The sequence below is a fragment of the Bufo gargarizans genome, chromosome 7, assembly GCF_014858855.1.
Source record: "Bufo gargarizans isolate SCDJY-AF-19 chromosome 7, ASM1485885v1, whole genome shotgun sequence".
NCBI lineage: Eukaryota > Metazoa > Chordata > Amphibia > Anura > Bufonidae > Bufo > Bufo gargarizans.
This window is the reverse complement of record NC_058086.1, coordinates 54,874,132-54,900,392: the sequence shown is the minus strand read 5'-3', so window position 1 is coordinate 54,900,392 and position 26,261 is coordinate 54,874,132. Positions and strand designations below refer to the sequence as shown.

At 46.4% G+C, this 26,261-nt stretch overlaps 2 protein-coding genes across 2 annotated transcripts; one reads left to right on the top strand and one right to left on the bottom strand.

The window, feature by feature from the left end:
• The first annotated feature begins 14 nt into the window (after window positions 1–14).
• TCEANC2 (transcription elongation factor A N-terminal and central domain containing 2) lies at window positions 15–8,368 on the top strand. Its single transcript, XM_044300611.1, has 4 exons — window positions 15–214; window positions 3,063–3,204; window positions 7,009–7,202; window positions 7,993–8,368. The coding sequence occupies exons 1-4, from the start codon at window positions 104–106 to the stop codon at window positions 8,179–8,181; spliced, it is 636 nt and encodes a 211-aa protein (XP_044156546.1). The 5' UTR covers window positions 15–103; the 3' UTR covers window positions 8,182–8,368.
• Window positions 8,369–12,208: 3,840 nt separating this feature from the next.
• CDCP2 (CUB domain containing protein 2) lies at window positions 12,209–26,227 on the bottom strand. Its single transcript, XM_044300608.1, has 6 exons — window positions 25,838–26,227; window positions 25,103–25,450; window positions 23,033–23,374; window positions 21,021–21,374; window positions 14,677–14,855; window positions 12,209–12,997 (listed from the first exon to the last, which is right to left on the bottom strand). Exons 1-6 carry the CDS (start codon window positions 25,911–25,913, stop codon window positions 12,683–12,685), a joined length of 1,614 nt encoding a protein of 537 aa, XP_044156543.1. The 5' UTR covers window positions 25,914–26,227; the 3' UTR covers window positions 12,209–12,682.
• Between the last annotated feature and the right edge of the window lie 34 nt (window positions 26,228–26,261).

The following is a 26,261-nucleotide window of genomic DNA, read 5'->3' as shown; positions in this document are numbered from 1 at the left end:
TTTAGCCCCGCCCACAGGCTTGTTTACACACGTCATCATAGCGCGACGATTTTATTTTATTTTTTTACTTTTTGGTACGGAAGAGTGGTCAATACCCCACAGCATGGACAGGTTCGTGATTAGAAACCCTAAACCGCGGGCACCGGAAGACACAGGAGGAGGAGGGGGGAAACTGAAGGCCTCCAAGGGCCAGGCCACTCTGCACTCCTTAAAGGTGACTTTACTTTAGCAGAGTCTAATGTGGAAGAGTAACCAAATGGCGAAAGCTGACACTCACAGTACTAGCACACCAGCTACAGCATAGCCAGAGGATGATGAGGCTTGTGGTTCCCCACGTGACCACATGCTGGGACTTGTGGATCCCCAGCACAGGAGTTGGATAGCTGCAAGTGGCCTCCACGACTGATGGACAACCAGGACTTGTGTCCTCATTGCACAGTGTCTCCTGTGGTGCAGGGTTAAAATTCAGATCCCTGCGGGTATTATGCCACGGGATAGTGTCGCCGTATAACCCTGTCCCTAAATGTATGATATGTGGCATGTAGAACATGATTTAGGCACACGTAAAATACAAAGGTATTATTTCTTAAAGGGGTTGTCCAGTTTGTATAACCCGCGTTCATATTGGTGTCGGGGTGGGACATCCTACATGAAACCCTTTGGTCAGGAGGGAAACCACAGTGTAAATCCTTGACTTCGTTGCAACAGTGCAGTAAAGCATTGCTGGGAACCCATTCTTTTCAATGGATGCCTGATAATCCAGAGCTGGTCATTGTTCAGAGATTTTTCTTAAAGGGATTATCTTGCAATTTAAAAAGAAAGAAAAACACTTTATATTAAAGGAAATCTGTCAGCAGTTTTGTCTCTATGACACTGGCTGACCTGTTACATGTGCACTTGGCAGCTGAAGGCATCTGTGTTGGTCCCATGTTCATATGTGCCCGCACTGCTGAGAAAAATGATGTTTTAATATATGCAAATGAGCCTCTAGGAGCAATGGGGGCGTTACCATTACACCTAGAGGCTGTGCTCTCTCTGCAACTGCTGTGCCCTCTCCACTTTAACAGGACCAAGCAGTGAAAACATGATCACACCTGTCAATCAAAGTGCAGAGGGCGCAGCAGTTGTAGAGAGAGCAGAGCCTCTAGGTGTAATGGTAACGCCCCCATTGCTTCTAGAGGCTCATTTGCACATATTAAAACATAATTTTTCTCAGCACTGCGGACACATATGAACATGGGACCAACACAGATGCCTTCAGCTGCCAAGCGCACAGGCAACAGGTCAGCCAGTGTCATAGGTACAAATCTGCTGACAGGTGTCTCTTAACTATATCAATGCAAAATGCTGCTGTCCGCTGTCATTCTTTCCAAATTTTTTGGGGTTCTCACCGGCAACTCTTGTTTCTTCCCTTTTATGTGGGTGGGCAGCAGCTCATCAAGCACCTGCATCTCCCAGAAAGGTATTCAAGTCATATCTTGTTAACCCCTTTCTACCTAACATAGAAAATAGTCAGTCGCAGACACAGCCCGAGCGGTTCCAATAATTACTAGCAATATGTCACATAGTGCCCCCCAATTTCCTTCTCCACTGTCTAGAACAGTGGTGGTGAACCTATGGCACGGGTGCCAGAGTCAGCATTTAAAACCCTCTCTGTGGGCATCCGCACCCTGGAAAAAGTCTATGGTGTACCAATACACCTTAGACTTTTCCTGCCATTCGTCAGCGCAGGGCGCACTATGGACAGCACAGGCAGCGCATTGGATGTAGGTAAATGATAAAGTACATGGAAGATATACTATATTGGACTGTAGTATTCTGGGTAAATTGCCGTGTTGGCACTTTGCGATAAATTAGGGTGTTTTGGGTTGCAGTTTGGGCATTCGGTTCAAGTCACAGACATCCCCCCCCCCCCCTCAAATCGTAGCCGTGCCACCAAAAACAGAAAAAAGATACTAGGCCACAAAAGTCTTCATGATTTTTTTTTTTTTTACTTCTGTGGTCCACCGCCTTTGATGTTTTTGGTGGTACCGTATATAGAGAAGTAGGGATGAATGAAAGGTGTCTGGACCCCTTCACTATGAGATCACTACGCCGGTGTTCTGCCACTTTTCTATACCCGGACAAAAGTCTATACCCGGAAGTGATGTAGCTTCACCGGAAGTCACGTGGACGCGTTGCAATCAGCTGGAGGAGAGGGTGTGCGCGCTGCACAAGCACATTCGGCTAAAGTATAGTAATCTGGCAGAACGCCACGAGCCCGTAATCTACATTAATTTGTACCCTCGCTTAGCTAGGCCACGCATCGGGCTCGGCCTCGCTGCGCTCGGCATTTGCTAAAGCTCAGGGCTGTTTCACACGAGCGGATGCCGTGCGTGACATCCGCTCCGTGAATGACAGCCAAGACCCGATGCAGACTGCAGAGGCACGGAGCAGTAACATGATTGATAATGCTCCGTGCCTCTCTGTGACCTCTTTACTACGAAATCACAGTGACAACTTTATCTCGCTGTGATTTCGTAGTAAAGAGATCACAGAGAGGCACGGAGCATTATCAGTCATGTTACTGCTCCGTGCTTCTGCAGTCTGCATCGGGTCTTGGCTGTCATTCACGGAGCGGATGTCACGCACAGCATCCGCTCCTGTGAAACAGCCCTAACTCTATGCCGCCATTGATAGTAAAGAAAGAGATGGATGGTAAAGAAATGGAGGGCTGGGAAAATGCAGGGGCGTTCTGCCAGATTACTATACTTTAGCCGAATGCGCTTGCGCAGCGCGCACACCCCCTCCTCCAGCTAATTCCAACGCGTCCATGTGACTTCCGCTGCAGCTACATCACTTCCTGTATAGACTTTTGTCCGGGTATAGAAAGGGGAGCAGGGAAGCTACTGAGCATGTCAGTCCACCTCTGAATGCAGAAGAAGGAGAAACGGCAGGGGGCGCTACCAGAGAGGAAAACCTGATGTACATAAAAAAAATAAAAGCATATTTTTATTGCATGTATATTGCCGGTCCTGACTTCAGTCACTCAGTGGTCATTTCTGTCCCCCCTCCTCATGCAGAGAGTTGTGGTTTTGGAAGATATAAAGAGATGGAAATGTATCCTGGAGCTGCCCAACCAAACGACGGAGAATCTGATAGACGCCTTGTCACAGCTGAAGAAGAAAATTCCATCAGAGGAAGTGATCCGTTCCACGAAAATAGGTACACGGTCCCTTTAAGCATGGCAGAGGTTTAAATCTGTGACACAGCTCCTATGCAGAACGATGCGTCTCCAAGGTTACAGACTACAAAGCTGGCCTCCTGCAGCCGCGCTCCCTGACATCTTTCTTTCCTCAGCTTTTTACTGAACTACTGAATGATTGTCAGCGGAGGACGGTGTGACTGCAGGATCAGGCTGTACGAATCCATAACCACGGAGACGTATAGGACTTTGAGAGCTGTACCCCACATGGATCCAGAGATCTTCCCATTCATTGCTCTTAGCTTAGGCTACTTTCACACTAGCGTTCATGGGTCCGTTCGTGAGCTCCGTTTGAAGGGGCTCACGAGCGGACCCGAACGCAGCCGTCCAGCCCTGATGCAGTCTGAATGGAGCGGATCCGCTCAGACTGCATCAGTCTGGCGGCGTTCAGCCTCCGCTCCGCTCGCCTCCGCACGGACAGGCGGACAGCTGAACGCTGCTTGCAGCGTTCGGGTGTCCGCCTGGCCGTGCGGAGGCGTGCGGATCCGTCCAGACTTACAATGTAAGTCAATGGGGACGGATCCGTTTGAAGATGCCACAATATGGCTCAATCTTCAGGCGGATCCGTCCCCCATTGACTTTACATTGAAAGTCTGGACGGATCCGTACGAGGCTATTTTCACACTTAGCTGTTATATGCTAAAATAATGCAGACGGATCCGTTCTGAACGGAGCCTCCATCTGCATTATTATGATCGGATCCGTTCAGAACGGATCCGATCGAACGCTAGTGTGAAAGTAGCCTTAGGGGGCGAGCACTTTCTGCTGCAGCTGATGGCATTGGGAGGATGAAACTGAGCATATATGTCAACCTCAGTGAGCAGGACAGAAAATTTAGAAAAAGTGCAAACAGCAGGTGGCGCTATACAGATACATTTTATTGAATAGCTCACTGGCTATACTACATTTTAATTACATGCAATAACCAAAGTATCTCAGATCCAGGTGCTGGTTTGAAAAAAGTTTAATATATTTTATGGGACAACCCCTTTAATCTCGATTTCAAACGTTGCTTCAATTTTCTTTATTTTGGATGCATGTGAACGTTTTGCCCAGAGCGCCCCTTTAATTTTTGGTTTCTTTATGCTCATGTGTACAATACACTTCCCTCTGAACATCGGCCTCAGAACTTCTCAGACTGTGGACACATACTAAATACAGTGCCATTCAGTGGTCACGTGGTGCCAGGCTGTCCTGCTTTCAAGCTGTACGTTTTCCATATGGTCAGGGTAAGGCTACTTTCAAACCAGCGGCACGGACCTCCGGCAGGCTGCTCCGTCGGGTTAACAGCCTGTCGGATCCGTCCTGCCGCTAGTGACCGCGTGCCTCCGGACTGCCGCTCCGTCCCCATTGACTATAATGGGGGCGGAGTTCCGGCGAGGCACGGCGAGAGGCTGCCGGAATAAAACTTCGACATGTCCGACATTTATTCCGGCAGACTCTCGCCGTGCGCTGCCGTGACTCCGCCCCCATTGTAGTCAGAAGGGACGGAGCGGCAGTCCGGAGGCACATGGTCACTAGCCCCAGGACGGATCCGACAGGCTGTTCACCCGACGGAGCAGCCTGCCGGAGGTCTGTGCCAACTAGTGTGAAAGCAGCCTTAGGCCATGCTTTTCTTAGATAAATAGCACATCCGGCGACACAGTCTCCCGCCACCACTTACTTCTCCACGTTCCCACCCCAACCATGAAGAGAATAAGGCCACCTGCACACGGCTGCGAGTTTCAAAACAGAAAATCCACACTTTTTTTGTGTGGATTTCTGCACCAAATCCTCACCAAAATCTTGCAGTTTTTGGTGCACGTTTGATGCATTGAAAAGGATGAAATACGCACATAAATTAACATGCTGTGGATTTCACAATCTGCGGAGCAGGTTAATTTCCACATGGGTGGGGGGGGGGGAGGGCACATAAGAGATTTGTCTCATTCACTTTGCAGGTACGGTATTACTTTGCGGTTTTACTTAATGAGAATTTGCACAGAAAAACTGTGCGTAGTCCGCAACATGTGCAGGTAGCGTAATACTGCCCTCTATTGGCATCATCTGGCAAAACTAAAAATGTCTCATTGACATTACTTGTTTCGCTATAAAGGCTCATTCAGACGACAGTATTGAATGGGTCTGCATCCGTTCCGAAATTTTGCGGAACAGGTGCGGACCTATTCATTTCAATGGGGCACACCGTGTGCTGTCCGCATCCGTAGTTCCGTTCCACATCCCTGCAAAAAAAGATAGAGTATGTCCTATTCTTGCCTGCAATTGCAGACAAGAATAGGCATTTTCTATCATAGTGCCAGCCAAGTGCGGGACGCAGACGGGCTGTTATCAATGTTTATGTGAATCCGCAATATGCGGACCGCAAAAAAAAACTACGGCTGTCTGAATGAGCCCCTAAAGAAGGTTTAAGAATCATAAAAGACTCGACATACAGGACAGTTTCCAAAATCAGTGAGGTTTGGGAGGCCTGTATGGCCTCTTGCACACGACCGTATGTATTTTGCGGTCCACAAAAAATACGGATGACGGCCATGTGCATTCTGTATTTTGCGGAACTGAACAGCTGGTCCCTAATAGAACAGTCCTATCCTTGTCCGTAATGCGGACAATAATAGGGCGTGTTCTTTTTTTTTTTTTTTTCCGTAACGGGAATACGGACATATGGAAACGGAATGCACACGGAGTACCTTCTGTTTTTTTTTTTTTTGCGGACCCATTAAAATGAATGGTTCCGTATACGGTCCACAAAAAAAACGGAATAGACACGGAAAGAAAATACATTCGTGTGCAAGAGGCCTAACCCTGTAATGTTTCCTATAGCCATGATATGTTGTGTGCATCCCTATCTGCTGCACTTTCCTGTTTCCATTTGAAACAGCTGCAATTACCGGTAGTATATAATAAAGCCTTTAAAGGAGTCCTGTCACTGGGTCCTGTGATGCATGGGGGACACGTCACTGCTGCGGCCATTCATTGCCCCATGACCCGCATCTAACCGGATGTTGACGCGGAGAGACCTGAGATCTGCCTCTGCGACAGTGGAGGGGGGGGAGAGCAAAGGAGCCAGAACCCAGTGATGGGGATCAGATAAGTATGATTCCCTCCGCAGGTCCAGTCATGCTTGGGGGAGTCTAACCAATTTCTCAAAAAAACACGAGCACATTTGATCATACGTTGTCTGGTATTGCAGCTCAGCTCCATTGAAATGAACGGCAGTACCAAGTGCAACCTGTAGACAGGTGTGGTGCTGTTTTTAGAAGAAAGCGGCCTTTTTTTAAATTTTTTTATATATAACTCCTTTAAAGCACGTGTTAGGCTACTTTCACACTAGCGTTTTTAATTCCGCTATTGAGATCTGTCATAGGATCTCAATAGCGGAAGTAAGCGCTTCAGTTTTGCCCCCATTCATTTTCAATGGGGACAAAACTGAACTGAACAAAACGGAAATGCACTAAAATGCATTCCGTTCCGTTTGGTTGCGCTCCTATCACGGACAGAATAACGCTGCAAGCTCTGACACAATAGAAAACTGATCCGTCCCCAGTTGACTTTCAATGGTGTTCATGACGGCTCCGTCATGGCTATAGAAGACTTAATACAACCGGATCCGTTCGTGACGGATGCGTGCGGTTGTATTATTGTAACGGAAGCTTTTTTGCAGGTCTATGACGGAGCCGCAAAAAACGCTAGTGTGAAAGTAGCCGTAGTGTTCTTGACATGTCAGCGGTTGTAGCCATGACTAACAATGTGTGTTCCTCTGACAGGGGAGGCAGTGGGTCACTTGCAGATACATGGTGACAAGGAAGTATCTGAACTGGCCAAAGAAGTGCACACCCAATGGGAAACCTTCATACGGGAAAATCGCTGTAAGCCAACCATAGAGGTGCGGTGCGATGCTGCGACCGAGAAGCTGCGGAGCAATGCCAGGCGGATGCTCAGTGAAGCCTTGGATGCAGAGGTGAGAGCCGTTCAGCCCATAGATCAGACATGCACATTGTGGCCCACGTACATGGTGGCATTCGGTGCTCTGAATTATAGGATGGGATCTCAGAGCAGGACACCCGTTGTAATAGGGCGAGTGGAAATGGGTTGTGTGAACCATATAACGTCAGGGCTTCCCAGCAATTCCACGCTCAGGAAGACACTGCCATATTGCAATGTGCGCCTATGAGGTTGCATTATATTACAAATGTTGTGATGCATCTGTGATATTACCCTAGCAAAAAAAGAATTATCGAACTGGTAGATTGTTAGTGATTAGTGCGTAAAAAAAAAAATGAAACTAAATACACTCTCCTACTTAGAGATATCACAGTATTCCCCATAAAATAACATTTCTGGTGCACTGCATGTCGTGTTTCCTCTGTTATTCCTCATGGAAATGTAAAAATAAATTGACAGCTTGGTGCTACGGTTTCCTCTTTCCATATAGCATGTCTGAGGGGTTAGCTCGTGTAAGACCCACCCCGTTGACAAGGGGAGTGATAACGCCCAATTGTCAATTTGCTCCTATATTTCCAGGAGGAATAACTGAAGGGTGGCTCAGTACGAAATAAGACCTAAGAAAAGGTGCTACAGAATTGTTATGTCGTGGGGAATGGAATCTGTTTACTATAGTAGCTATGTCTGGAGAGCTGAAGGGTCCTCTTGAAGGTGGCGGTTAGTGTGTATGATATAGCGTAAAAAACTGATGATGTCATCAATGTAAAATTCTCATGGCAATGTCTATGGTCTCCTCGTCTCATCAGGCTGGGGACTCTTTGGCCGAGTGCATTGAACGTGAAGTCTTCCACCAAAGCTCCAGACTCATCAATGTGCACTATAGACGGACGGTCCGAGCTTTGGTGTTCGCTCTGAAGCATAAACCAGAGATTAGGACGCAGGTGAAAGACGGACACTTACCTGTCAACCATCTAGTGAAGAGTTATAAGAAGTAACATCCTGCAGCTTCATGGACATTATATGGAGGAGCGGACAAACCTCCCGGACTGGTCGTCACTTCATATCCAGGAGAATGTTCTTCATGCCGAGCTGCCATTATTGAACCTAGCTGTGAAACTTTTTTAGTTTTTTTATTGATGGTAAAATTTCCGATATATTTATATATTTAATTTTTTAAGAATAAAGTGGTTATTGCATAAAGGTTTGTTTGATGGCTAAGAGCAAGGAGCAGATGATCTAATGGGGCTGACCTGTACAGAGTCGATAAGCCAGACATGGACCTCCCCCAGACCAGACCCCAGGGCTAATGATAAAAAGGGGTTTTATGTAAATGCATTGCGGTAATTGTATAGATAAAGTCTCCCTCTTTTTAAGGCCGAGTTCATATCTGCACTGTAAACACCGGTCTTAATAATCCCTATATCTGGCTGTGGATCCGCCGAAGTTATTAAGAGGCGCCGGCCCCTACATAACCTTGGCGCATCCATCGCCAGTCTAAATGGTAAGCCAGCTTCCTTGCTGTCTTACATTTGGACCATTTTCTACACCTTAAACAGGCGTAGAAAATGATGAATGAGACGGGCCTGTCCCTGCCCACGTCACGGCCACTTTTGTAGACCTTGCATGAGCAAGGTGGCAGCAGCACGAGGAGACCGCAGAGTGGTGAAGTGGCAGCAGCACGAGGAGACCGCAGAGTGGTGAAGTGGCAGCAGCACGAGGGGACCACAGAGTGGTGAAGTGGCAGCAGCACGAGGGGACCACAGAGTGGTGAAGTGGCAGCAGCACGAGGGGACCACAGAGTGGTGAAGTGGCAGCAGCACGAGGGGACCACAGAGTGGTGAAGTGGCAGCAGCACGAGGGGACCACAGAGTGGTGAGTGGCCCAGAGACATAGTGTTGAGGTGGCAGCAGCACGAGCAGGTAAAAGTCACAGATTGCCGCGCTGTGGTTAGCAATCTGCACCAGAAATACGCCTAATATAGGCGTATTTCTGGATAATGACCCCCTTTTTGTTTCAGTTCCTTACTATTTTTAAGATACTGGCTTGCAGTCAGTGAATAGAGACATTAGCTGTTTAGCGGCTGAAGTCTTGACTTGTCTCTGCTCACCCGGCTGATGGGCTGTTACAGTATAATCCAGTATAGGCCATCTCTCGTGAAGTACACTCAGAGGCACCAGTCGCTCTCTTGTCCTGATCGTGGTTTGCTACACTGTGGGTGAAATGCATCTCGGCTTGGAGTCCAGGATGTTTACCGAGAGCAGGGAGGTCAAACTCAAGGCCCTGCAGCTTCCATCAGGTCTGGACAGCTTACAGCTATCAGGGCATGCTAGGATTTGTAGTATTGCAACAGCTGGAGGGCCACGAGTTTGGCATCCTTGATAAAGAGGATGCTTAGACTGGATACAGTAGTAGCAAGAATTGGGAAAATTAGGTTTGTGTAGATTTTGAGCCATTTACTGACCGCAAGCAGAGTTTACTGACCTCAGTGGTGACATGTCCCCAAGTGATACGTGACTCGGCAGTGACGTACCGCCTGGGAGATGTCACCGCTGAGTCCAGTCATTGGCTGCAGCGGTGGATGTGACCCTGTCCATGCAGAAACTGATAGATGAGGGCCGAAAGACCAGTAATGAGAGACTGAATGGAGCAGTGGAGAACAGGCGAGTATGGACTTTTCCACAGGTACAGCTGGATAAGCCCTTACAGAAAATGACACAGGCGCATGTATTTCGCTGTTTCGGGGGGCTGTACCAGCGGCTGTGAGCACATTGTGGCACGCAGAAGATGCAGCCAAAGAGGATTTTCATATTGCATGCACTTTCATCAGGGCTCTTCTGGATAACTAATGATTGTACAGGAGAGATTCCAATAGTAACATTATATTAGGGAACTGCTATTTAAAGGGGTTGTCTCACTTCAGCACATGGCATTCATCATGTAGACAGAGTTAATACAAAGGCACTTACTAATGTATTGTGATTTTTCCATATTTCCTTCATCACATTATACACTGCTCATTTCCAGGGATTACGACCACCCTACAATCCAGCAGCGGTGGTCGTGCTTGCACACTATAGGAAAAAGTGTCCTGCCAGGACTGCTGGAGCGCGCATAGACTAGTGCTTTTACCATGACCACCCCTGCCAGATTGTAAGGTGGTCGTAACCCCTGGGTATGAGCAGTGTATAAGGTGATGGATAAATGAATCCAACCAGCAAAGGAATCAATATGGAGAATCACAATACATTAGTAAGTGCCTTGTATTAACTCTCTCTACATGATAGATGCCATTTACTGAAGTGACACAAGCCCTTTATGCAGCTATCTGATATTATTACAGTGGCTAATCAGGGGCGTAGCTAAAGGCTCATGGGCCCTGGTGCAAGAGTTCAGCTTGGGGCCCCTCCTCCCTCGGTGCTTTGTGGCCAAGGGCAGGAAGCGCATAGCCTTCGTGCTGCCCGAGGCTAAAATTGAAACGGCACCACTGCCCCCATACCAAATTCTTGATTTAACCCCCTTCCCTTGAGCCAGAGGTGTAACTTGACATGCATGCACTTTCTATAATACTGGTGTCTTCTTATGCACCACAAGGGTCTTTGGGCCCCTCAGGCTCCTGGGCCCGGTAGCGACTACTACCTCTGCACCCCCTATAGCTACGCCCCTGAGTGGCTTCCTTCTACATCGGATGGATCCGGCCAGGACATGTACTGGTCTGTAGTGAAAGACACTTATACGCTTTGTAACACTATGAATTTTATTCCGTTATTTTTTTTTTTTTATCATTTCTCATAGTTTTAGTCAGCACCAGCATAATTTGCAGCTCATCATCCGGGTACATCAGTCCTGTCAATTGAATGGAGCTGTGTTTCGGTTTCCTGCAGTGTAGGTGGAATGGATCACTGCCCGGTAAGATAAAAGCAGAAGTCCGGGGGATGGCTTGCATAATGTTAAAGGGCGTCTGTCAGCAGGAAATTCACTGTTACACAAGGCACAATGCCTTGCAGGCCTAGCTCAGCTGCATGTAGCGATACCTTTCACTTAGTGATGCGTTGCTTCGTTCTGGAGAAAAGGCTTGTTAAATCCATATGCAGATGAGCAGTTAAGTGCACTGAGGGCGGGCCCCTGCCACCGTGTGCATCCTTTGTCCTTCTGCTTCTTCTGCCAGCCCCTTCCTCTCCCCCTGATTGACAGGGTCAGGTTCCTGCATAGTCCATCTCGGCCTGACCCTGATTAAGAAGGAGAGGGAGGAGCTGGCAGAGGAAGCAGAAGGACAAAGTGTGCACACGGTGGTATGGGCCCGCCCTCAGTGCACTTAACTGCTCATTTGCATATGGATTAAAAGTCCTTTTTCTCCAGAATCAAGCAACAGATCGCTAAGGGAAAGGTGTCATTACATTCAACTGAGCTAGCCTTACAGGGTAGTGAGTGTGGTGACAGACTCCCTTTAAGAGAATCAGTATGTATTTTGTGCAATCCACAAAATACTGGTGATGTCCATGTTGCATGTTTTTTTTTTGTTTTGGTTTTTGCAGACCCATTGACTTTAATGAGTCCACGATCCACAGTTTGTGGCCAAGAATAGGACATAGTCTGTCTTTTGCTGAACGGATGTATGGATACGGAGAGTGCAAAGATGTCTTCCATGTGCTTTCCGCAGCCGTATGTCTGCAAAATGAAGAAGAAGAGAAAAAAAAAGGTTCCAACACAGACACCATCCGAATTTTAAAGACCGCAAAATACATACGGTCGTGTGATGTAAACTAAGGTATATGTTATCACAGTATAAGATGAGGATACTCCTCCTGGAGTCCTCTCAATGCATTCCACGGACAGTATGTGGGTGCACAGCGAGGGTGAGGATCAACATGACAAATTATGGGGGTCATTTTTATTAATTAGGTGGATTTCAGGCGCAGATTGCAGCGCAACTGCGACTTTTCATTGCTCATGCCAGCTCTAAAATTGTGGGCATGGCGGGGAAGAGGATGGGCCAGATTTAGGCGTAGAAAAAGGTCTAAATGTAAGGCAATTAGAACTGGCGATGGATCCGCCGACGTTATGTATAGGCCAGCGCCTCTTCATAACCACCGCCAGCTATAGGGGTTTTATTAAGACCGGCTGTCTAAAACGCCGGTCTTAATAAATGTGCCCCTGTGTGTATTAGGCTTGTCGGAGGTGACGGATTTCCTTTAAGCACCGTACTCCTTTAGTTGGAAGCCATGTAAGCAGGTGCAGCCTTCCAGACCACGTTAGCAGTATATACAGTATATGTAGTACATGTGACCTATAATTACTTGTATTTGCACCTTTTAGGTGTTTAGCTCGTGGATATAAAACAGGCACATATGGATACTGATTGTCACACGTGTTTATGTGACCAGGACAATAATGGAGTTCTTGACGTCTTCTGTTTGACAGTAATGCATATTGTAGGGCCATCATCTGGTTTTAGCAGTTTTCATGGTGATCATTCAGGGTACAGCCCTAGAGTCTGTGTCACAGCAGCACAAGTCCCACCACCGCGATAAGCATGAGGACCCCGGCCAATATACAGATGCTGATGAAGACCACGTCGCTGCTGTCTTGCCCGCGCTCGCTGCTCTCCGAAGCTTCTGCCTCTGGGAGCTGAGACTGTCCTGTGTTCTCGGCTCGTCCGCTGAGCTGGGCCGGCTCTGACCCAGACAAGATGCGGACAGAGGCCTCCTTCCTCTTGGGTTCACACTGCACTTCGTACTCGTGGATGTCCCCTTGACCACCCAGAGAAAAGTCCACGTAAAGGATGCTCACAATCACCGAAGTGTTGTTCCTTTTCTGCAAATGAAATGACGACAGTCAGAATACAATGACTGAACTCGTCAAATCTCCAGAATAGATCACTGTATCAGTATTCTGGAGCATCTCTTTCTTAGAACTGTGCTTTGTTATGCCTCCTAGAAATTTAAGAAAAAAAATAGACAAGGGGTTGTTACCCTTCCCTCATGTCAGAGGGGTGCATCCACACCCTATCTGGCACTTCCAGCACTGATTGGACAATGCTAATCGGTAGGGACAGGTCCCCAAACTTTTGCTAACCACCTGTTAATTTATTCCTAGGTTCCTACAGTAGTAGGAATAACAGAGGAATGGTGCAGTGCAGGGTTGTAAGAGAAGCGGATCCAGAATTGTTGTATAATAGGGAATGCAAGAACGAGTATATACAAAATGCGTCATATCGGGAGAGCCCACACGTCCTCCTTAACTCCGCTACGCTAAGGGCTCTTTCACACTTGCGTTTTCCGGATCCGGCGTGTACTCCACTTGCCGGAATTACACGCCGGATCCGTAAAAACGCAAGCGAACTGAAAGCATTTGAAGACTGATCCGTCTTCAAAATGCGTTCAGTGTTACTATGGCAGCCAGGACGCTATTAAAGTATACTTACAGTCCGTGCGGCTCCCGGGGCGCTCCAGAATGACGTCAGAGCGCCCCATGCGCATGGATGACGTGCCATGCGATCACGTCATCCATGCGCTTGGGGCGCCCTGACGTCACTGGAGCGCCCCGGGAGCCGCACAGACGGTAAGTATACTGCTCCCCCGCTCCCACTACACTTTACCATGGCTGCCAGGACTTTAGCGTCCCGGCAGCCATGGTAACCATTCAGAAAAAGCTAAACGTCGGATCCGGCAATGCGCCGAAACGACGTTTAGCTTAAATCCGGATCAATGCCTTTCAATGGGCATTAATTCCGGATCTGGCCTTGCGGCAAGTCTTCAGGATTTTTGGCCGGAGCAAAAAGCGCAGCATGCTGCGGTATTTTCTCCGGCCAAAAAACGTTCCGGTCCGGAACTGAAGACATCCTGATGCATCCTGAACGGATTTCTCTCCATTCAGAATGCATTAGGATAAAACTGATCAGGATTCTTCCGGCATAGAGCCCCGACGACGGAACTCTATGCCGGAAGAAAAGAACGCAAGTGTGACAGAGCCCTAAGCTTTTCTTGTTAGGTAAGCAACACTGTAAGGGCAACAGATAAAAGTTAGACGGATGTTTTAAAGAGAATCTGTCCCCAGCGACCCCCTGATCCGGCTGTTTGCATAGACACACAGCTGTGGTTCACCTGATTAAAACGCTGTTTTTCTTTTGTTGATCCGAGGTTCTATTCCTAAGTTATGATACCTTTTTCTAATAGGGCAAATTAGGTATTTGGTGCAATGAGGGCCTCAGCCATTGCTCTTGTTGCATCCATGCTCTGATCCTGTCTGTGGCCAGACCCTCCCAGGATGTTTTGATTGACAGGGCCAGGAACTGAGCCTCGGATCAACAAAACAAAAACAGCGTTTTAATCAGGTGAACCACAGCAATGTGTCTATGCAAACAGCCGGATCGGGGGGGTCGCTGGTGACAGATCCATTGCTTCGTGCTTTCAGTAACCGCACCGCTCTTATCTGATCCAGAATATACGATTTATCTCTGTAGGTTTTCCCGGTACACCTTACTTGTCGGTTACCTGTGGTTCTGTCCCGCACGTATCAAAACGAGCGTAAATCTTGTAGCTGCTGCCGGCTAACTGTGCGGCACAGGCTGGTGATCCCAGGTAGATGTGGCTCCTTTCTAGTTGTGGAACAGACTGGATCGGGATCTGAATGTGGAAGTCCGTGCGGGTGCAGCTGACGTTCATTGGAACCACTATAAAAAGGAAAAGTGAAGAGACATTAAGGGGTTCGTATAAAGGAGCGTGGGGGGGGGGGCTCTAAACTCCATCTTAACATTCTGTTCCCTTGCGTCCTGACGTGCATACGTATTAGGACTCGGACTCAATGTATACTAATAAAATATAATTATTACACACTACAGAGTCTACAATCAACTAATGTATAATATATATACACATACACCAACCCTACAACTAAGGCCTTATGCACACGACCGTGGTGTGTTTTGCGGTCCGCAAATCGCGGATCCTCAAAACACGGATGGCGTCCTGTGCGCGTTCCACAATTTCCAGAACGGCACGGACAGCCTTTAATATAAATGCCTATTCTTGTCCGCACAGCGCGGACAAGAAAAGGACATGTTATATTTTTTTTAGCGGGGCTCGAAACGGAGCAACGGATGCGGACAGCACTCCGTGTGCTGTCCACATCTTTTGCAGGCCCCATTGAAGTGAGTGGGTCCGCGGCTCGGATGCGGACCAAAACAACGGCCGTGTGCATGAGGCCTAAACAATACAACTCTATGAAACCCACACCCTCTAAATATCAATACTCCCTCCCAACATACAAATACCTGATGCAGGGCAATGAATCAGGGAACGGGTTATTAGGCAGGGAGAGAGTTATGCAGGGGTGCCAGGTATAGGGGCTTCCATGGGGTAGATGCTAGTTTCTCGGGGGTTAATGCTCGTTGCAGGGGCTGACTCTCGCTTCTGCTGTTCTGACCATTGTCCAGGGGATGATTCTTGCTTGTGGGGGCTGCTCAGCTCAACTCATCAGCGCCACGCCTCCCGCATTGCTGATGTTTTAATATATGCAAATGAGCCTCTAGGAGCAACTGGGGGTGTTACCATTACACCTAGAGGCTCTGCTCTCTCTGCAACTGTCGTGCCTTCTCCACTTTGACAGGGCCAGGCAGTGTAAATGTCATCACACCTGGCCCTGTCAATCAAAGTGCAGAGGGCGTGGCAGTTGCAGAGAGAGCGGAGCCTCTAGGTGTAATGGTATATTAAAACATTTTTCTCAGCAATGCGGGCACATATGAACATGGGACCAACACAGATGCCTTCAGCTGCCAAGTGCACATGCAACAGGTCAGCCAGTGTCATAGGTACAAAACTGCTGACAGATGCCCTTTAAGAAATCTCATTCACATGAGGAAATCTGCAGCATGTAAATTTAGTCCTCATGCACACGACCGTTGTTTTGGTCCACATCCTAGCTGCAGTTTTTGCGGCTTGGATGTAGACCCATTCACTTCAATGGGGCCGCAAAAGATGCGGTCGTGTGCATGAGGCTTTATGCTGTGGATCTCCACAGCGGATTTCATCCTTTCCAGTTATTTCTGCTACAAAAACTGCATGTATGCATTTTCTGCCTCTGTTTTTCCCTGGCAAAAACTGCAGCTGACTTTTCCGCTGTATTTTCAGTCACGTGTGAACATAGCCTCAGGCCTCTTTCACACGAGCGTGTCCGGATGCGTTACGGCAAACCCGCGCGAGTAGGTACCCAATTGCAGCCAGTCTTGACTGCGATTGCGTTCCGTTGTTCAGTTTTGCACGCGCGTGATAAAAAACTGAATGTGGTACCCAAACTCGAACTTCTTCACAGAAGTTCAGGTTTTGGTTCAAGGTTGTGTAAATTGTATTATTTCCCCTTATAACATGGTTATAAGGGAAAATAATAGCATTCTGAATACAGAATGCATAGTACAATAGCGCTGGAGGGGTTAAAAAAAAATAAAAAATAATTTAACTCACCTTAATCCACTTGTTCGAGCAGCCGGCATCTCTTCTGTCTTGTTCTGTCAGGAATAGGACCTTTGATGACGTCACTGCGGTCATTACATGATCTTTTACCAGGTTTTTTTCACGCGCGTGCAAAACGATAAAAACTGAACAACGGAACGCAATCGCAGTCAAAACTGACTGCAATTGGGTGCCTACTCGCGCGGGTTTGCCGCAACGCATCCGGACACGCTCGTGTGAAAGAGGCCTCGGACGTGGCGGAATTGTCCAGTGAATGGAGAGATTCTCATACAGAAAATCTGCAACAAAATCCTCACCATAAGGGCTCGTTCACACAAACATATTTTGCGTTCCATATACGGGCCATTTTCTGCGTTCCGCATACGGCCCGTATGCGGAACCATTCATTTCAATGGGTCCGCAAAAGATGCGGACAGCACACAGAGTTGCTCCGTTCTGTGGCCCCGCAAAAATTATGAGTCCTGTCCTATTCTTGTCGTCCGTTTTTTTTGGACAAAAATAGGCATTTCTATAATAGGCCTCCTGTTCCGTTCCGCAAATTGCGGAAGGCACATGGGCGGCATCCGTTTCTTTCGGATCAACGGCACAGCCGTGTGAACGAGCCCTAAGGCCACATGCGCACGAATGTATTTTCATTCCATGTCCGTTCTTAGTTTTTTTTGTTTTTTTTGCAGGACCGTATGCGAAACCATTCATTTCAATGGGTCTGCAAAAAAAATAAAACGGAAGGTACTCTGTGTGCATTCCGTTTCTGTATGTCCGTTCCGCCAAAAATAGAACATGTCCTATTATTGTCCGCATTACGGACAAGGATAGGACTGTTCTATTAGGGGCCAATCTGTTTCATTCCGCAAAATACGGAATGTACACGGACGTCATCCATATTTATTGCGGATTCGTTTTTTGCGGGTCGCAAAATACATACGGTCGTGTGCATGAGCCCTAATTCACACCCTTACATTTCGAACGGGTTAACACAGAGGCCCAGCATCATTTCTGCAAGTAACGGCAATGGAGCTGAGTCTGTAATTCTCCTAGTGAATCAATAAGAGATGAGCGGGGCTTCTTATAGCCAGTACATTAGAAAACCATTAAAAGCTTTTCCTATATACAAAAAAAAGTGCATTACAGCAAGAGACAGAGAAACTGAATCCTCAGGCCGAGGGAGACAGCTCGTAAATCACCGTAAATTGCATTTCCTTTGCTTTTATGCTTCTTTATTTAGGAACGATCATCTCTCGGAATAATTTAATTTTGCAATGTCTCGGGTTTTATGTCTGAACTTGGCACGGGAGGCTGCAGGGAGACACATTCCTCCACTGTGGGTGCTTGGGGAGGCACAATAGACTTTTGTGATACTTTCGTAGATCCCATCAGGTATTAGTGATTGACACTAAAATGGTAGGATACATCTGATCTTCTAAAATCCATATTTTTTTAAATGCTTATAGAATGGTATGACCATGTAATCATGGTAATTCACAGCGGAGAGGGCGTTGGTCACTATGGCTGTTGATTCTACATAGATGATTAAGGACTGCCCACTGAGGCCAGGGATTGGCTGTACTGGTGAGGGGAAAAAAATGGAATGCTGATCAGCCAATCGGAGGCAGAGATGGGTTACCTCAGCCAGCGATTGGCCGAGCACCGTTCCCTGGCGCTTCATGCTGTGTCAAGACAGGAGCAGGACAGGACTTTCCTTTCCGTCCTGCATAACGGAAACCAGACGGATCCGTTCTGCTTGCCCATAGATCTCTATTAGGACGGATCAAAACAGAATGCCACTAAAGGTTTCCGTCTACAAATTCCGTTATTTTCCGTTATAACCATGTTATAACGGAAAGCAATAACGGAATTCATAACATTGATGTGAACCCGCCCTTAGAAAAACAGTTAACACTTTGTGACAGAATGGCTCAATATTTTTAATAAAGGCCAAGTAAATATATGATTTTTAGCCAAAAATGAGTAAAAATGCAATCCTAAACAAAAATTGCCTCCAAAGGTGTACTTAGCCTTTAAAGGGCATCTGTTCCTATGAGACTGGTTGGCCTGTTACATGTGCGCTTGGCAGCTGAAGGCATCTGTGTTGGTCCCATGTTCATATGTGCCCGCATGGCTGAGAAAAATTATGTTTTAATACATGCAACTGAGCCTCTAGGAGCAACGGGGGCGTTGTCATTACACCTAGAGGCTCTGCTCTCTCTGCAACTGCCACGCCCTCTGCTCTTTGATTGACAGGTCCAGGCAGTGAAAACCTCATCATGCTTGACCCTGCCAATTAAAGTGGAGAGAGCGCGTCCGTTGCAGAGAGAGCAGAGCCTCTAGTTGCTCCTAGAGGCTCATTTGCATATATTAAAACATCATTTTTCTCAGCAATGTGGAAACATATGAACATGGGACCAACACAGATTCCTTCAGCTGCCAAGCGCACATGTAACAGGTCAGCCAGTTTCATAGGAACAGATGCCCTTTGGAGGCAATTTTTGTTTAGGATTGCATTTTACAAATTTTTGGCTAAAAATCATATATTCACTTGGCCTTTATTAAAAAATATTGAGCCATTCTGTCATAAAGTGTTCATTTTTCTCAGAAATGCGGGCACATACAGTCCTGATCAAAAGTTTAAGACCACTTGAAAAATGGCAAAAAATCCTATTTAGCCTGGCTGGATCTTAACAAGGTTCCAAGTAGAGCTTCAACATGTAACAAGAAGAAATGGGAGGGAGACAAAGCATTTTTTGAGCATTCAATTTAACAACGAATAAACTGAAACAGGCTGTTTTTCAGCTGATCAAAAGTTTAGGACCACACCTCCCCAAAAAAACTAAACCCCCCCAAAACAGAAATCCAACTTCCAAACATGAACTCAGTAATGAGTAGCTCCGCCGTTATTGTTTATTTGTTTCGGCATGCTTGATGCAAGCGGTTTCATGAGGTGAGTGGGAACATTTCTCCAAGTGGTGGCCGCACGAAGGCCATCTACTGTCTGGAACTGTTGTCCATTTTTGTAAACTTCCCTTGCCATCCATCCCCAAAGGTTCTCAATTGGATTTAGATCAGGGGAACACGCAGGATGGGCCAAAAGAGTGATGTTATTCTCCTGGAAGAAGTCCCTTGTCCTGCGGGCATTGTGTACTGTAGCGTTGTCCTGTTGAAAAACCCAGTCGTTACCACACAGACGAGGGCCCTCAGTCATGAGGAATGCTCTCTGCAACATCTGGACATAGCCAGCAGCTGTTTGACGCCCCTGCACTTCCTGAAGCTCCATTGTTCCACTGAAGGAAAAAGCACCCCAGACCATTATGGCGCCCCCCCCCCCCCTCCACTGTGGCGCGTAGAAAACTTCTCAGGTGGGATCTGCTTGTCATGCCAGTGACGTTGGAAACCATCAGGACCATCAAGGTAAAAAAAATTCTCAGCAGAGAATAAAACTTTCTTCCACCTTTGAATGTCCCATGTTTGGTGCTCTCTTGCAAAGTCCAAACGAGCAGTTCTGTGGCGTTCAAGGAGACGAGGTCTTTGAAGACGTTTTTTGTTTTTGAAGCCCTTCAGTCTCAGATGCCGTCTGATGGTTATGGGGCTGCAGTCAGCACCAGTAAGGGCCTTAATTAGGGTCGAGGATCGTCCAGTGTCTTGACGGACAGCCAATTGGATCCTCCGGCTCAGTGCTGGTGAAATTTTTTGGGTCTTCCAATTGACTTTTTTGTTCCATAACCCTCAGGATTATTTAAGAAATTCCAAATGACTGTCTTACTGCGTCCCACCTCAGCAGCGATGGCGCGCTGTGAGAGACCCCGCTTATGCAGTTCAACAACCCGACCACGTTCAAAAAGGGAGAGTTTTTTTGCCTTTGCCATCACAACGTGTGACTACCTGACAGAAAATGACAATGAATCCACATCTTTGCACAGATTTGGCCTTTTAAAGGCATGTGGTCCTAAACTTTTGATCAGCTGAAAAACAGCCTGTTTCAGTTTAATCGTTGTTTTCATTAAATTGAATGTTCAAAAAATGTTTTGTCTCACTCCCATTTCTTCTTGTTACATGTTGAAGCTCTACTTGGAACCTTGTTAAGATCCAGCCATGCTAAATATGATTTTTTTCAAGTGGGCTTAAACTTTTGATCAGGACTGTATGAACATGGGACCAACACAGACGCCTTCAGCTGCCAAGCGCACATGTAACAGGTCAGCCAGTGTCATAGGTACAAAACTGCTGACAGATGTCCTTTGAGGCAATTATTTATGTGAGACATGGCACTGCAATATTACCAGAACTGACATGTAGGGGCCCAATTCCAACTTCAGTCAAGGGCCCATTTACTTCAAAATGAATGCTGTGACGATATACACAAATACATGACTTACTTCCAATATAGGACACAGAGAAGCCCTTGTTGGCCGTGTCTCGGTCTGTGACCAGCACCAGCAGCAGATTGTTCTTGGCGGATATCAGGGGGGGCAGTAGGTCTGTCCCACACCACCTGCCCAGAAGTTTGTCACTTGTGCTTTGCCCATCGTACACCGCCAGGTAATCATAGTCACAGTCGTCCGTCATAGTGTTCATCTCTTCCAGCTTAAGGTCTTGGAAAAACAGCTTAATACGAAATCCTGGGGGTAACTGGATGTTCCACTGACAAATAATATTATTGGGGTACATATCTGGGTAGCGAGGGCTGGTGATATTTCCTTTCACTGCTGTGAAGACATCCTGGCACTCCCCTAAGTCACAGATGGAAGAGAAGAGGTAATAATTGGTACCAAAAAACACGCTTGTACTCCTGCAACATAGTCATAGGAAATTTCTCATGCCCCATAGACAAATAAACAACATAAAGAAGCCACAGCAGCCTTGTTGTAGAGACAGTTCACAATCTAAAAGTCTTAAACTTAAAAAAAAAAAAAGAAGAATTATTGTTATTGTTATTATGAAGCCGAAACGTTGCCTTGGGATGCATGAAGGGGTCGCGGTGCTCCTGTCAGCGAATGGAACAATAGACACAGTTTAGACCGGAATCTTAAAACTATGTATAAAAAGGGGGTTCAGGTGCATGCTAGCATGGCTGCAATCATGTAAAAGAAAACAAGGACTACAAGCACTGCCATGTGCAAGCACTGAAAACATGAATAGATGTAAATTGCATCACTGCTGTACTTACTATATAAAAGTTAGAAGCTCTGATCAAAATTGTGTTGGTCCCATCTACCAGAGACTTGCCTCTCTGTGTAGGTCCCGTCTGTTGGAAGCCACCTTTTCGCTGGTAGATGGGCCCAACACAGTTTTGATAAAAAAATGTGCACAAAAAGCTTCTAATTTGAATATAGTAAGTTTAGCAGTAATACAATCTGCTTTTATTTATTTTTCCAGTTTTCGCATGTGTTTTGCGCATGACAGTGTGCTGCTATCCACACCCCCTGCAGCCCCTGAAATGAATGGAGTAGCCAGTTAGGCATGTGTGCGGCCGATCCATTCATTTCTATGAGAGATAGCCGAGTACAGCCCCTGGAGTTCATTTCAGGGGGGTACAGGGCCCAATTCTCGTGACCGGTGGGGGTCCCAGTGGTATTACGGGATAACTGTTGATAGGGGATAACTTAAAGAGGACCTTTCACCGCTCCTGACATTCCTTATTCAATATCTTCATGCATGTAATAACAATTCTGGAGAATCTATTCTTATGGCTCTATGTTGTGTCATTCCTTTATTATTTCTACTCGAATTTATGAATGAATTGCTAGCAGTCTGCAGTAAGGGTATAGAGGGGAGGTAACCAGTTGGGGGGGTAGTACCTACACAGTCTGAGAATGGCAGCACTGATTAGGATAGAGAGAGTCTGTGCAGGGGTACACCCCCCAACTGGTTACCTCCCCTCCGTACCCTTACTGCAGACTGCTAGCAATTCATCCATAACTTCTAGTAGAAATAATATAGGAATGACACAACATAGAGCCATAAGAATAGAGGCTCTAGAATTGGTATTACATGGGGGAATGCAATGAAGTTTAAAAAAAAGCATGTCAGGAGCGGTGACAGGTCTTTAATCTAACTGGAATACATGTTATACAAACTCATAGAAAATCCTATTCCGTAAGCTCAGAAGCTCCCCCTAGTGGTGGCCATAAGCAGCAAAATTGTATCATTTACCGCTTTGTTTTTGTGAAGGGCTACCCTTTATAAATAACTATTACAAAGCCAGCCACCAGGAGATTTTGGACTTAAAATAATGTCATGTTCACAGCTGCAACTGAGAACTTGTCATTTCAAAGGAGCTAAGCTGCATTACCAGACATAACCTAAGGACAGGGGTGGTGCTGTTTGTGAAAGGTAAAACTAATGCATATGGGTTGAATCAGGTATTATGCCCTTCATCTGCACATACCTGATGAGAAGTATGCCTTGAAACCTCGTCCTCCAATGTTATAGTCAGATTTAAAAACCACCAGCAGCTCATTGGAGGATGATCTGGTGTCAGGAGGTTTGGTGGTGCCACAATAATGGCGGACTTGTTCCTCTTCTTCCTGGCTAGAGCCGTCAAAGACTGCCACGTAATCGAAGTTACATTCCTGGCTCTCCAGCTGGAAATCTGTGAAAACTAGACGGATTTTGGAATTGGGGGCTGCACTGATCAGCCAGTGGCACTCTGCATTGTTGGGGTAGTTGTCAGGGTAATCTGGGCTGGTTATTAACCCCGAGAGGCTGGTGAGGACTCCTCCACAGATATCTGCAAGAGAATTGAGTACAGTATAAAGTAGACATAAGGCATCATAGATGTGCACAATGTATTCATTTATTTTGCTTTAGGTAAAGCCACCATTATTGTTGACCTATCCTCAGAATAGGTAATCAATATCTGATCGGGGGGGGGGGGGGTCCGAAACCAAGCACTGTTATCGCCACCAATCAGCCGTCTGTAGAGGCAGTGCTGACCTGGTGAGGGCCTCCTGACAGCATACCAAGCACAGCGCCGCACATTGTATAGTGGCCATGCTTGGTATTGCAATCCAGGCCCATTTACTTGAATGGGACTGAGCTGGGCCGCGTGACCGATGAATGTGACATCACTGGCCTAGGAAAAGGCCACTTGCTAGTTTTTATGCCTACGAGGGGATTATATAAGAAAAAAATACTCAACGAGCCCAGGGACTACACAGCAACATGTAAACCCATGGTAAAATCATGGCTGCAACGTGACTCAATGGAAAGAGGAGAGATTCTAGCCTTGTGACTACCACAGAATTTCCATCACATAAAGGTCACCTGGGTTTTTTTTTTTTCCCCATGGAGAATAATTGAAGATTTTATCTGATCGGTGGGGATCCACTGCTAGGACCCCGACTATCACGAGAATGGGGGTTCCAAGCGTCCATATGAATAATGTGACAGTCGAGCATGCAGCTGATGCTACATTTATTCTCTATGGGAATGCCAAAAATGACCATTCAAATATTTATCCACTGTCCTGTGGATAGGGGATACATCTATATCTAGGGACAACCCCTTTAAAGATGCACTTTCACAAAAAAAATAAAATCTGAGCTGTTAGAAAAGTACATGATGTAATCTGTCGTGAAGGCAATCCTCTTACTAGTGACTGTATTTGTGAGTTATAACCTCTCCTCTGATCCTCAGCTGTGTCATGTGACCAACACTTTGATCTTCAACTGACACAGGACAGGAAGTCAGTTACTTCTCTATTGATTCCTATGAGACTGACATTGAGATTCCCATAGGAATACATAGAGAAACTGACTTCCTGTCCACACATAAGATGTTGTGTTATTTAGAGAGTGAGAGTTTTTGTCACATGGCACAGCTGAGGATCAGATGGGAGGTTATAACACACAAATACAGTCACTGGTAAGTAGATTTCCTTCACTACAGTTTACGTCATGTACCTTGCTAATAGGTCAGAGAATAAAAATGTTTGTGGAAGTGCTTCTTTCAAGAGCCTTTGTCAGTATGATGATCGACCCTATTAAACCAGACATACAGCCTGGTAGGGCTCATTATGCTGATTAAAACAATACCTTTCCTTTGTCTCTATGCTAAACAGCTGCAGTTCTATTCATATGCAAATGAGCAAGATGGAGCACCAGGGGTGGGACTGAATCCTTTGGGCACTGTCTTGTAACACCCCCTGTAGACAGCAGAGAAAGAAATTGTGGGGGTCTTACATACTATATGTGTCTCTGAAGGACTATTTTCTATGCAGGTAGGAAGGAGAAGGGCTAATTGCACTGCAACCTGGGAGATGCAGGTCTTTGATTGTCTCATGTGAGCTGCTGCCCACCCACAGAAAGGGAAGAAAGTCCTCCAGATAAGTGATTAATAAGAGTTTTACATTTTCAGGTAACCCCTTTAAACCCAGGGCAGATCTGAATATCCAGATGACCTATTATGGTAGATCCTAAAATGTCTTGGGCAGGGTAGATCTGCCCAGGAAACTTACCCTTCCTATATGTAGCAGAAAATCCACTGCTGCCCACGTGCTTGTCTGAATGAAAGATGACCGATAGCACATGCCAGGATGAGGTAAGGTTTCGAGGCAACTGGGAACCGCAAAATGTTCCCAAAAGATTCCCCTCATCCCTGGACGCCCCATTGTAGATCTTGACGTAGTCATATTGACACGTGTCGTGGTATTCCAGATGGAATTCATGGAAGGTGAGCTGGACCGTGGATCCTTCTGAGACAACGATGAGCCAAGTGCACTCGGTGTACGGAGGATACACCTTCGGGAAGTTCGGGCTGGACAGGTGTCCTACAGGTGCGGAGAGCACCCCCCCACACTTTACACCTGTGAAAAGAAAAAAGTCAATAAGCATTCACAAAGTTCCCACCAGTTATGGACATCAAGTCAAAAAACAAAGACCATCTTGATGTCCACCTTACACCTCGAAGCTCAGTTTGATTACAGTTAGCATCAATCTCCCATCACTACCCCCTGAAAATATTGGCAGCTGAGATGTAGGGTGCTGTTAGAAATTTTGACCAAACCAGGCATAAAAGTCCACGCCAATGTCTTTCCAAGAACATCTCCGGCCCCTCATGTTTTACTTGCAGGTCATAGCCCACTATTTTGAATCTTGAATGAACATATACTGGATTTAAAAGGGAAAAGTAACCTGAGAGGTCTTGCTCCATTTGATGCACAGTAAATGTAGCACAGGAAATTTCTACTTACCTTTGCGTGCGTGAACCCCGGGAGCTTCCCATAACACACTTATCATGAAGATAAACTTGTAAGGAATATTCTGCATGTTGCACTGCTAGGACTGTAATATATCCACTGCTCGTAGACTCCCGCACCGATAAGAGTCACAGAGACGGAGCTGCTATAGAATTAATAATTCATCTGATGTCTGAAAAGGAACTTGATCTCACTTTTCTCTCCACCCTCAATGTTCTGATGTGTATCGGGTGTCCCTGGATTTACGCTATCATACTCACCACCTGCATCAAATCACGGAGATATTCAGAGCCTGCACCAAGGGTGCAACCGGCTGTACTTCCAGAATGATTCTGTAGTAAAGTTATGCCTTATCCTATAATACACATCAGTGGAATATACCCATAGACATGCCTATACATAATCACATTCTGATGTC

Bases quoted from the DNA above. Each gene is read 5' to 3' on its own strand.
- CDCP2 (XM_044300608.1), bottom strand. From the start codon at position 25,913: ATGCAGAATATTCCTTACAAGTTTATCTTCATGATAAGTGTGTTATGG. The intron at 23,375-25,102 runs GTAAGTTTCCTG...ATTCTCTTGCAG, and splicing joins TTCTGCTACATATAGGAAGG to ATATCTGTGGAGGAGTCCTC. The intron at 12,998-14,676 runs GTAACCGACAAG...TTTCATTTGCAG, and splicing joins CGTGCGGGACAGAACCACAG to AAAAGGAACAACACTTCGGT.
- TCEANC2 (XM_044300611.1), top strand. From the start codon at position 104: ATGGACAGGTTCGTGATTAGAAACCCTAAACCGCGGGCACCGGAAGAC. The intron at 215-3,062 runs GTGACTTTACTT...CTCCTCATGCAG, and splicing joins CCACTCTGCACTCCTTAAAG to AGAGTTGTGGTTTTGGAAGA. The intron at 3,205-7,008 runs GTACACGGTCCC...TTCCTCTGACAG, and splicing joins GATCCGTTCCACGAAAATAG to GGGAGGCAGTGGGTCACTTG.